This window comes from Stegostoma tigrinum, chromosome 26, assembly GCF_030684315.1.
Source record: "Stegostoma tigrinum isolate sSteTig4 chromosome 26, sSteTig4.hap1, whole genome shotgun sequence".
In the NCBI taxonomy this organism is placed as follows: Eukaryota; Metazoa; Chordata; class Chondrichthyes; order Orectolobiformes; family Stegostomatidae; genus Stegostoma; species Stegostoma tigrinum.
The window spans coordinates 6381255-6394401 of NC_081379.1; the positions used below are offsets into that span (position 1 = coordinate 6381255).

The following is a 13147-nucleotide window of genomic DNA, read 5'->3' on the forward strand; positions in this document are numbered from 1 at the left end:
AATAAAATTGAGAATCAAAAGTTAGTCTTAATAACGTAGCGTCTGAAACTATCATCAAGTGTCGTAAAAACCCAGTGGATACACTGCTGTCTTTTAGGGAAGGAAATTTGCCCCCCTGACCTGATCTGGCCAACATATGATTCCAGAAACACAGCAATATGCTTGACTCCATTTGCCCCCTGAAATAGCCTACGAAGCCACTAATTTCAAGGGCAGTTCACGATTTGGAACAAATGCCAGCAGCTCTCATGTTCCCTGAAAGAATAAATGGAATCCACTCTTAGTTTTTCTGTAAAAAAAAAGTCCCATGCAAAATTTGCACCCTGTTTATTAAGATGTCATAGATTTTTTTAAATCACAGAAGAACTGATAGCTGGGCAACCTCACTGACCCTGAGAAACTAATCTTACATTTTCAGATTACCTTATTTCTCTATCATGATACAAATGTTCACCTATTTTAAATTTCTTGTTTAAATTTTTGTCATGATATTGCAGCTATCATAATTCCATGTGTATATTCTGATTGCTTATTTTATGTAAATTTAAAGTCACCTTCACTTGGTGACAGATTCAAACAGATGTCATGAAAGAGTTAGTTCAAAGACAACGATCACTCATTCTTTCTGTGTCAACAGAGACAACGGTCATTGCCTTGTCACTGACTACCAAGTCCGGGCTAACTTAAGTGTTCAGGAATGAAAAGAACTTGAGGAGGAATGATCAAAAATGACTAAATCTTTGATTGCAATTTGTGAAGTGGAAGATAACAATGAAACCATTTATAATACAGCATTGGTGAAGTGTTTGTATCATTTGTGAAATAGTAAGTTTGCTGCAAAGTAGCAGTGAGCAAACAAGCCATAATTAATGCATGAGGTAGTGGCAACTGCCGATGCTGGAGTGGCTTTGCAGTGGGGTTAAAATTGATTCAGAGGTTAGGGTCCAGACCGGAAATGTCAGCTTTCCTGCTCCTCTGATGCTGCTTGGCCTGCTGTGTTCATCCAGCTCTACACATTGTTATCTCATGATTAATGCATGACCAGTTTATGTTGTAAAGTCGCTACAGTTCCAGCAGACCATGAGGCTGCTCTCCTTAAAGAGAGGCAACTGCTGGCGGTTTAACCTAAGGTTCACCACACCTGAGGTGAGGGGAAAGGTTGAGAATGCTGAACCTTTTATGGTGACCTCAGCCAACACGAAATTTAACCCATGCTGTTGGTGCCATTGTATGTCGCAAACCAGCCATGCAGCCTTGAGCTGAGCTAACCAACTCCATATACTTTATATATAAGGAGCTTATTTGTCACATGAGCAGACAAATTTCCAATAGAGACACTTTGATAAAAGTCGAAAGATTGAGTAGATTAGACTCGTATTCTCTGGACTTTAGGTTAATTAGATTTAAAATTAAGTTAATTTAGATTTAAGGTTAATCTAATTGAAACGCAGAAAATGCTTAACTATCCTGACAGGGTTGAAACTGAAAATATGTTTACTGTGGATAGGGAATGTAGAACAGGGGATCATAGTTTAAGAATAAAGGATAAATCATTTGAGATGAAATTTCTTTACTCTCAAGTCTGTAAATTGTATTTTCTATCCCAGAAAGCCATGCGTATTCAATCATTGAGCATATTCAGACTGTAGTCGATAGAGATTTGCATACTAAGGGAATTAAGAGATTGCGCAATAAGCTGTAGTTGAGATGGAAGATCAGCTGTGATCTTTTTCAGAGGGGAAGGAGACTTAAGGCTCAAATAGCCAACATCCTTATGTTCTCAAGCTCTCTTGGCACTGCAGCACTCATTCAGGATTGCGTTGGAATGCTAGACTAGATTTTGTGCACATCAGTTAAACAACTGTGAGGTTGATGTTGCAATTCATACTTGTGCTCAGTTTTACACTGCATGCTCTGATAAGCTATATTGTATTTCTTACCAATTTCTCCCAATTCGTTATGTTAACAAATTTGAATTGAAATAATATGGATTCATTCCGCAGACTATTCTGACTGCTGAAAACATTGTGATCGCAACTGGAGGCAGGCCAAAATATCCCTTGGATGTAAGCTTCATTTGTTTGTTGAATAATCTATAATTTATCATTTGCTTTTTAATAGTTTTGTATTTAGGTTGTAGAATCCTGTTCAGTTTTTAATCACAGTACGTCACAGGGGCTTAGATTGTAATTAAGTGTAAAATAAATAGATTTCTCTTGGGAGGGAAAATTTGTAAGTGCTGTTGGATCTTCTTGCTGCAGTACATCCTTTAGAGTCATAGAATCTGATTAATGACCTTTCAATGGAACATTGGATTTGTTTTTCTCTCTCTGTCAGTGCTAACAGGTCTGCTTAATATTTCAAGCATTTTCTGTTTCTACTTCATATTTCCAGCATTCACAATATTTTGCTTCTGTTGTGTTCTGGTGTAGTGAAATCTGATAATGGCCTATTTGTTTAACCTCTCCGCTGGGAACAGTGCAGAGAAGAACTAAGAAAGGAGAAAAATATACTTTTATGCTGATATGAAGTTTCTACTTCACAAACTTAGTTCCCAATAACAGAACAGAACATTTCACACATCCCTGTGTGATTTTTGTTTCTAACTTTCCACACCATCTGTTGCTAAAGTATCTGAATGACACTGTGAAGTTTGAGGTTGTGTGATGTACATTCTGTGGGGAAAGGATCCTTTTACCTTGTATCTATTTATTGATCCTAGCAGTGTTGTCAAATTTAAGATTCCTCCAGCTCCCAATATTGTCATCTCTCATACACTTCATCTGTCATGCATTTATGCACTCACTCAACTTCTCCAAGTTACACTGAAGCAACTATGCATCCTCCTTACACTTCACCCTTCCACACAGCTCTGTGTTGTCTGTTAACTTGAGAGATATTGCATTTCGTTCCCACATCTAAATCATTAATATGTATTGTGAAATTTGGGGTCCAAACACTGATGCTTGCAGTATCCCAGTAGTCATTGCCTGCCATTCAGAGAAAGGCTTGTTTATTCATACTCTTTGTTTTCTGTCTGCCAACCAGTTCTCTACCCATGTCAGTACGCTATCCCCAATCCCAATCGCTTTAATTTTACATGCTGATCTCTCATGTGGGACCTTACTGAAAGCCTTCTGAAGACCCCAATAACATTGACTGGTTCTCCCCTTATCAACTCTACTAGTTGTGTCCTTTTAAAAAGTTCCAGGAGATTTATTAGACATGATTTCCCTTTTATAAATCCAAGCTGATTCTGTCTGATTTGGTCTTTGTCCAAGTGCTCTGCTGCTAAATCCTTTATCATGAACATCAGCATTAACCTGATGTCAGACCAACTAGCCTATAATTCCCAGTTTTGTCTCTAGCTCCTTTTTAAACTAATAGGGTTGCATTAACTACTTCCCAATCCATAGGAACTGTTCCAGAGGCTGTAGAATCTTGAAAGATAATCAATGTATCCATTAAATCCACTTTATCCAGGTTGATGAGAGAGCTGTCAAGGAGAAATTCTGATTTAATTTTTTGCTTCCCTTAATCCAGGTGCACTGAGGTAAATTGAAGTAGTTGTAACAAATGTTTTGGTTCAGATTAGGAGAAACCAGTCATTCCTACAATCTCTGTTGCTCTGCTTCACAATTATGCCAACTGAACTACAATTAGTTTGAAGGATGTGCTGTTAAAACTCAAAAAAAGCTGAAAGAACTGCCCTCAGACCCTGGAAATCAGAAGCAAAAATAGAAATTGCTCGAAAGGCTTAGCAGGTCTGGCAGTATCTGGACAGAAATCAGAGTAAATGTTTCAGGTTCAATGGCCCTTCCTCAGAACCTGAAGCATTAACTCTGGTTACTCTTCACAGGTGTTGGCAGAATTGCTGAACCTTTCCAGCAATTTCTGTTTTGTTTCTTGTTAAAACACTGTTGATTTACAAATGCATTTCTGTCTTAAAATACTACTGTTAAATTAGTTAGAATGGAAAATAATATTTCTTTTGTCAGGATGTCTTGCAGCACCTCCGAAGAGAGAAACAGAGCTAATAGCTCAAATCTAATGCAAATTCTTCAGAAACGTTAACTCTGTTTCTCTCTCCACAGATGCTGCCAGATCTCATGAGTTTGCCCAGTCTTCTGTGGTGATTTCAAAGTTTCAGCACTGGCAGTATTTTTCTTCTTTAGTCAGTGTCCGATATTAAAGCTACTTTGTCTGACAGGCTGTTTATTTTCTTGGAACAGACTGAAATACAAAACAATATTTCTTTTTGCCACAACATGGATAAAATACTCATTTTCTTTGCTAAAGATTCTCGGGGCTGAACTTGGCATTTCCAGTGATGATATTTTTTGGCTTCAAGATTCACCTGGAAAAACGTGAGTAAATAATCCACTTAGCTGCATTCTAAAATGTAATGATGGGAGGAGAGGTTAATGTATCTGCAGTGGACAGTTTACTAGAAGTGCAAAGCTGCTTGGTTAAGATGTACAACAAGAACAGTACCAGTATTTAATGAACATTGCCATCCTGTTGTAAAATAGAGGAAAAGGAAAGCTATCTTACTTTGTCTTTCAAACTAATAATTATATGGACTACTTTTTTAATCAGCTATTGAGTTGGTTACTATATGTCTGATTGTGGTGAGCTGTTGCAAAAGGTCTGATGAAATTGTTGTTTGCCAAGCATTAAAATATTACATTACTCAGATTTATTTATGAGGGGCCTGAAAACGGGGGATCACGTGTAGCTCATTACAAAGTCCATTGAGCCTTTCTGAATTCCTCAAACTACAAAATCTGAAAGGGCCAAGGCTGAATTACTGCACTAAGTACATTTCCAGCTATTTGCATATAATAGTTTTAAAACAAATTGACCCCATCGTTTTGGCGTCTATAAGTTATGTTGTCGCTCCAATATTTGTATTACCAATGCGTGAGAGGTCTCATTGAGCTGATCATGTTTTATATCATTTTCTTACCAAAAGAACTAAGTGGAATTGTAATAAGGTGATAGGAAGCAACAGAAGCTGAATCGGGCAGCAAATGTTTGCTGGCTATTCTTGTGCATTTTCAAGAAACTGGTTCAAATTACAATTTTTGAAAAGTAATTCACACTTCTTTAATTTTTTTTAAACCCAGAGAATTTGGCCTTTTTTCTCCTCTCCTTTGCTTCCTTGTTGTCGTTGGAGCTGACAATCTAATAGAAGCCGGTGAACTGCAAGTATAAGTGGCAAAGCTTTATAGGTTGTTCTGCATTATAACTCTACTGATTAGTTAAGTACGTTGCCCTCTTCTTCATTTTTCAAGGAAACAGAGAAGCAATTTACTGGGTGCTGTTCTGTATTTCCACAAGGATTTAAGTTTCGTGGGATAATGTGGCAAGTGTGGATTAGTTTGATGTGAGGGGCTTTCTGTAGACAGTATTCAAGTATACTATTTGACTGTATTTGATTTCCAAGGTAAATACAACAGTGCAGCAATTGTATCAGTGATAATGGGAACTGCAGATGCTGTAGAATCCAAGATAACAAAGTGTGGAGCTGGATGAACACAGCAGGCCAAGCAGCATCTCGAGAGCACAAAAGCTGATGTTTCGGGCCTAGACCCTTCATCGGAGAGGGAACTGGAATAAATAGGGAGAGAGGGGGAGGCGGACCGAAGATGGAGAGAAAAGAAGATAGGTAGAGAGGAGAGTATAGGTGAGGAGATAGGGAGGGGATAGGTTATTCCAGGGAAGATGGGCAGGTCAAGGAGGAGGGATGAGGTGGTAGGTAGGAAATGGAGGTGCAGCTTGAGGTGGGAGGAAGGGATGGGTGAGAGGAAGAACAGGTTAGGGAAGCAGAGACAGGCTGGGCTGGTTTTGGGATGCAGTGGGGGGAGGGGAAGAACTGGGCTGGTTTTGGGATGCAGTGGGGGAAGGGGAGATTTTGAAGCTTGTGAAGTCCACATTGATACCATTGGGTGCAGCAATTGTAATGTCCATAGTCAGCAGGTTTCTTCAACTGTGTTTACAGACCTTGTGACTGCTCCAGGCTCGGGATTTTCTAACTTAGCAGTGAGGTTGGAAAAATTTCCTTTTTATTTAATTCAGACAACTGTTGCATACGGTATTAAAATTTGAATTTGAAAAATAATATCTTGTAAATTGCTGAAGTGTAGAGTTGGGCTCTGACTCGGAGATTTATTTTCCCAATGTCTTTTAAAAATGTCACAAGACATCAGTAAAAGGTCATTTTTACCCAAAGCAAACAAAAGTCCACTCTACTTTGACAAACTTCAGTCAGTCTGTAATTCCAACGCATTGTGAAGGGATATTTACAGACTTGTGCATCTTGCCTCAGTTTGGTTAAGTGTAGTAAAATTACTTAAAAGAGCAACAAATTTCCCACAATATGCTTGTTGAGCTTTTGTATAGCAGTCCGGTGATATCATTGATGTAACCTCAGTATGTGTTTTTGTGTGTTAAAATATCCTCTGTCCTTCACAATCCATTCTAAGGAAGAGTCAGTGTGCATAGCTTCCTGATATTTCAACCTCTTAAAATGATAATGATCAAAGTAAAAATATCCAATATTCCTAATGGTTCCTTCCATTTGAAAAACTATAGCATTTGCCTTAATGGTGCTTTCTTAAAAGAATCACTGGCACTTTTCCTCCTGTATGTTGTATTTCAAATGACATGTGATGAACTGAAAACGTGTCAGCAAAGAATCTGATTGCTGGCAAAGTCAAAATGATGGATGTTGAGAAAAAAAATCACAAATAGAAGTTTTGTTTTGTTCAAGCTGCACAATAAATTGTCAAATGCAATGGTACAAAAATTGCTGTCAAATTAATAGTGAGGCCATTGTCACGCATTATTTCCGTGCAAATTTCACAGTAACTTAAGACAGGTAAACGTGCAATTAAACACACGAATTGAAAAGTTTCTGTACAAATGATACTTCGTGTCAGTTAACACAAAAAAATTGGCTTCCTGGTGTCCGACTCCTCATTGAAATGCATTGAATGACGTGAAGTTCCTAAATTTATTTGTAAATTTTTAATAATCTATAGAAAGTTGTCAAGCAATGGGAATATAGAATAGTTTAACGGTTAATTAGAATTTTGTTGTTGTGATTTATCTATTTTTAATTGATCGCTTTGAATATTAGAAGTTTCACTTACTTGGTAAAATGTTGGAAAAATCTAAAAGAATTTCAAGTGATTTATGAGACCCTCACCCCAGGGTAGTACAATCACTACAGTAAGTTAGTAACTGTTGTGGGTGATTGGTTAGCTCATTTGACTTGATGGCTGGTTTGTGATGCCAGATGTGAGGGTTGAATTCCCACACTGGCTGAGATAACCATGAAGAACTGTCTTTCTCTACCTTTCCCCTCACCAGAGGCATGGTGATCCTCAGGTTGAACCACCACCTCTAATGAGAGAACAACCCTATGGCCTGGTAAGACTGTGACAACTTTAACCATTGTGTGGCACCTGACACTGAAAGCACTGACTAAAGCACCACCCACAACATTAATAAGTACTGCAGGAATAACAGTGAGGCTAATGGTTCTCGTTGTTTCACAAATAGAAAAACATCCTGGCAAGCAGCAGACACATGGATAAACAATGATATCTTGATATTGCTATCCTATTATTCAGGGTTAATAATTAGAAGTATAATCTTAATGTTGTGATAACTTCTTGACTGCCAATCTCTGATACTAAAAATTTATTATGACTATAAAATTTAATCTCTTCAAGTTTTGAAATTTTCAGAGATTTTTAGACTTTTAGATATTTAGACTTTTCCTTTCTATCTTCGTTCTATATGAATGCAGTGACTCTGGCACCTGATTGGACATTGAATTCTTTAATTCATCTTCCTTCTCTGCTTAGTTTGGGATAATCCTGAAATCTCATTGGTTGTGGAGATGCTCTGTTGCTTTCCCTAACCACTCGGCTTCCAGTTGCATTCTTTGCTTTGTTTTGCTGCTACCAGTTTGCAGACTCGTTGACCAAGTGGGCAAAATGTTTTCAGCTGAAGTATACGTACAGGGGAAAGTCTCACTCTCAGTAGATGTATTAGACATCCTGCTAGCCAAATCTGGCCCATTGAATTTTTGATAAAAGTCAAGCCTGAAGTATTAAATTTAATAAACAATGTTATATGGTCAACAGTTAAATCTTCTCTAACTAATTTAATTTGTTTACCAATATTGTTTTGGGTATATTTCATAGTGGTGTTTGATTTGGTCCTGTCTGAAAGTCCCTAATCAAGTTCAGCTCCATAAACAACATGGAGGCAAATTGCTTTGGAAGAATACTGTTTTGTTTCTTTTCTGCAAAAAATGAAAACATAGGTTAAATTTTAAGCTACTTTTATATCGAATTTGAATGATCAGCTCCCATAGTTGAATCTTGGGCAGCAAGAGACTCAAATCTGAAATTGTCAGATTTCACTCAACATTTGGGGATAAAGGCCAATTTTTGATTTGCCTGAATGCAATTTTAATCTAGTTAAAACATTAACTAGTAGAGTCACTGTTATACAGTATGGAAACAGACCCTGCAGTTAAACCTGTCTGCATTGACCTGATGTCCTAAACTGATCGAGTCGCATTTGCTAGCATTTGGCCCATATCCCTCTAAACCCTTCCTGTTCATGTACCCATCCAGATGCCTTTTAAATGTTTTAATTGTACCTGCCTCCACCACTCCCTTTGGCAGCTTGTTCCATACGCACACCACCATTGGAACAAAAAGTTTCCCTTCAGTCCCTTTTAAATCTTTCTCCTGTCACCTTAAACCAATGCCCTCTAGTTTTGGACTCCCCATCATGGGGGAGAAAAACCTTGAATATTCACCCTATCTATGCCTCTTTATGATTTTATAAGCCTCTGTAAGGTCACCTTAGGGGATGTAATGGCCCAGTATTACCACTGGACTGTTAATCCAGAGACCCAGATAAAGTTCTGAGGACCCCGGTTCAATTCCTGCCACAGCAGATGGTGGAATTTGAATCCAATAAATATCTGGAATTAAGAGTCTAATGGTGATTGAGTCTAATGACTGCCAATTGTTGGAAAAATTCATCAGGTTCACTCAATTCCTTTGGAGAAGGAAACTGCCTTCCTTACCTGGTCTGGCATACATGTGATTCCAGACCCACAGAAGTATGGTTGACTCTTAACTGCCCTGTGGGCAGTTAGGGATGGGAAGTAAATGCTGCCTGGTCGACGATGCCCTTATCCCGTGAACGAATTAAGAGAAAACCCTTAGCCACCAACACGCTAGAGAAATTACCCCCAGCCTGTTAAGCCAGCCCCTATTTCTTAAGCTGCCCAAGCTCAGCAACATCCTTCTAAATCTTTACTGAACCTTTTCAAGTTTAACAACATCTTTCTGGAAGCAGGAGACCAGAATTGAATGCAGTATTCTAAAAGTGGCCTCACCAACGTCCTGTACAGCTGCAACAGGTAGAGGTACGCTCACCGTGGTTCTGCCAGACCACAGGACTGCTTGTTGTTTAACTGTTACTTCACCTTAGGCAAGGGAAAAAGGTTGAGAAAGAACTCCAGTGATGCAGGAATTGAACCCATACTGTTGGCATCAATCTGCATCACAAACCAGCCATCCAACCAACTGAGTTAATCAACTGGATAATTAATAGCAGTGTGGTACAAGCTCTTCCCTTTGTCCTTGCATTCAAATTATTTTGCAATGTGCTGTCTCCAGTGACTCTCAACTGGCTTTTTCTTGCTATTTCAATTTACCACCACTAGATAGCAGTGGATGTCCAGCATTCAGACTCCACACTGAAATGTGGTTTACATCTGTATCAGAGTGAATACAAAGACTATTTTTAGACAAAGAATATTTTAATGTCACTTTTGGAACTGAGGCACTACAAAAATACAGACTTTTTTGTTATACACATTCTTAATTCTGCAGTTGTAGATCCAAGTTGACAGGGTGAAATTAATCATTTTGAGGATTGCAAATGAACGTTGATCTTGCTGTTTGATTAGAAGACCATAATCCTAATACTACTTTTGTCTGGTCGTTGTTGATACAGGTTTTAACAGTGTATGGTAGGTGTTTTGCTGTTGACCTTGTTACATTCCTGCAATAATAGTCAGAATAAGCCTTGAGGGGTTACAGTAGCTTTTTTGTTCTTAATCAAATGACTATTCTTTTGCAGTTTTCCCAGATATATTGTGATTGAATCATTTAATTAGTTGCCTAAATTTTTGGCATACTTCAGGATATTTTTTCTGCTTTTATTGTTCGGATGCTCCTGATCCCAAGTTTCTCTTCATTTGACCATGTTTTAAATTTTTTGCTTTAAATTGACAATCCTTTAGAATCTGCGAAAGTGGGCAACACTTTGTGTAAGTTACTGGAATTATAACACTGCAGTGTCTCTGGTTTTGAGATGTCAGAACTGAGAGTCTTTTTCCTTGCTTTTTGAAAATTGAGAGATAATCCTGAAATGCTGTAGGAAAGATCGCCCCTGCCAAATGGCTGAAAATTTATAAAGTGTCTTGCCATCTGTTGCCTGAGGCTGCATCTGACATCTGGTACTTGCTAAATTCAAGGGATGTTCCCAAGGCCATGGTTGCAGTCTCTGCCTTGCCTCCTTGTAACAAGTTATTCACATTTTGAATCTTTAAAAAGCTCCAACCCTTTTGCTTTCAATTCAAGGAGCGGGGGGGAGGTTAAGTTTATAAAGTGGCCCTGTAAGCTAATGACCAGTGTTTCACATTGCACTGGAGGTTTGGAGGACAAATGTGCATTCATATAGCGCCTTTAACACAAGCAAAATATTTCAAGTCGCTTTATAAATTGGTATTTGGGTAGAGAATAGGAAGACTGGCTAGAAGCTGAGTTGAAAAGATGGATAGACTGTCCTTGTTTTGAAGGCGGAACTATATGAGATGGTTCCATTTTGCTTAACAGTTATATACATGTCCATTTCATGCCAGAAATTATCAGTCAATGACCATCTCCAACCAAAGAGAATCTGACTATAATTCCCTGTATATTAACATTGTTGAACGCCCCACTATCAACATGCTGGGGGCTACCATTGACTATAAACTTAATGGATCAATCATATAAATACAGTGGCTCCAGAAGCTAGGAAAACTGCAGTGATTAACTCACTACCCGTGTCCCCAATGCCTGTCTGCCATCTACAAGGCATAGTCAGGAGTGTCTCGGCATACCGTCAATCTATACGGATGTGTACAGCTCCAACAGCACTTAAGAAGCTTGACACCTGCCTGGACAAACATCCATCTAGATCCGCACCCTGTTCCTCCTAGATTCACACCCTGTTTGATATTCACTTCTTTCATTACTGATGCATGGTGGTGGCAGTGTTTAACGTTTACGAGATGAGATGTAGTAACTCACCCAGGGCTAAAGTGACCCACAAACTTTCAGCACTTAGAAGTACAAGACCAGCAGATGCTGGAAAGACAAACACATGCAAGTTGCACACTGACCTGATTTGGAAGTATATGATTATTCCATCACCCTCCCTGGGTCAAAGTCTTGGAATTCCCTTCCTAGCAGCACTGTGGGAGTCCCTACATCCAAAGGACTCCAATACTTCAAGAGAGCCACTTACACCACCTCTACAGTGTAATCAGGGATGGCCAATACAACCAGCAACATCCACATTCCATGAATGTTTAAAAATATGGAAGTAACATTATTATGTCTAAGGCAAATGGTGTCCCACATTGAATTAATAAAATTACTCTGGAGATTGAGGGACTGATTATGATGAATGCAATTAAATGCTGTGTTTTTAATAAAATAATTAGACTGCCTGAAGATCAGTGTATCTGCATCCAACAGATCACCTTTAGATAAACCAGCTGGATAATATATACATCGATGTCCATTAAAAGGGTATTGGAAGCTTCAGCTGCTTATGCACAAGTGACCCTATAATATTCTGGATAGCAGCCCAAGGCACATTCCTATTGTGTACAGCTCATTGTGGATTTAACACCAATGATGTAGCCCCTTGGGGCAGTAACATTAAATACTGGTAGTCTTCAGCAATATGTATTGCATTTTTAGTTGCATTGTATTGTTAATTCCTGAAGGGATTAGTCTTGTCATTAGAATTGTCCATTCCACCATCACTTCATCCTTCAAGTGTCTTGAAGCTTAATTTTGCTTGGGCCACACACAGAGCAAAAGGTTTTTTTTGTCCTTTTCAGAATTTATAGTATTTTCAGAAGTCTTTTACCATTTGTATTTTGACTTTTTTTTAAAAAAAGTGTTTATATTTTTTCCTCTGCAAAAAAATGCTCATTTCACAGAACTGTGCCCTTGGAACTGAGTCCTGCTGCTTTTGAATTCGTAAGATCATCAGTTTAAGCCTGATTCATGTGAATTGGTTCATAGCCAATGCACACACATCCTTCCACATCATTCAGGGCTGTTGTTTGGGCAGACTCTAAACAGAACACCTGACCTGCTTTTTGTTGATGGAGAAGTTTACCCATTTCCTTATGTTTAATCTTTGCTTGTTGGAATATGACATTTTTTGGGGGTCTGAAAATTGGGGCGTCTCAACCTATTCTCAATAGAGTTTTCCATTCATCGAGTGTGTAATGTTGATTAGAGGGACAAACCTTCTCTTGCTACATTTCTCAGAATATGCATATACCATCAGAATGGAACCACACTGATAGTTTACAGAGATCTTGACACCTGATTTCACTGTAGTCACAGGCCACAAGCGACCAGATCAGCTGATTGCAGAACCAGCATCATAGCTGATCTCCCCGAATCTCACTTGGTTTGATTGCGTTTTCAGAAGTCACATGATATCAGGTTATCGTCCAACAGATTTATTTGAAATCACAAGCTTTCACGATGCTGCTGTTTTGTCAGGTGAAGGAGCAGTGCTTCAAAAGCTTGTGATTAAAATAAACTTATTGGACTATAACCTGGTAGCTTGTGACTTCTGACTTCGTCCACTCCATTCCAACACTGGCACTTCCACCCCATGATTGTATTTTGCAGGAAGTTTGGCTGAATTTTAAGTGGAAGACTGGCCTGTAAACACTCTTCAGTATTGGCCAGACGGAAACTAATTTGGGCTAAGCAAAGCCGCCATATGACTAAGAAGTTAATCACAC

At 38.7% G+C, this 13147-nt stretch overlaps 1 protein-coding gene across 3 annotated transcripts in view; it reads left to right on the forward strand.

Moving 5' to 3' along the window:
• Nucleotides 1–13147, forward strand: part of txnrd2.2 (thioredoxin reductase 2, tandem duplicate 2) — a 78953-nt gene that overhangs the window by 26166 nt on the left and 39640 nt on the right. For all 3 annotated transcript variants that reach the window (XM_059654927.1, XM_059654928.1, XM_059654929.1), the window contains 2 exons: nt 2004–2066; nt 4300–4367. In XM_059654927.1, coding sequence (XP_059510910.1) covers nt 2004–2066; nt 4300–4367 — 131 coding nt within the window. The remainder of the gene's footprint in view (nt 1–2003; nt 2067–4299; nt 4368–13147) is intronic.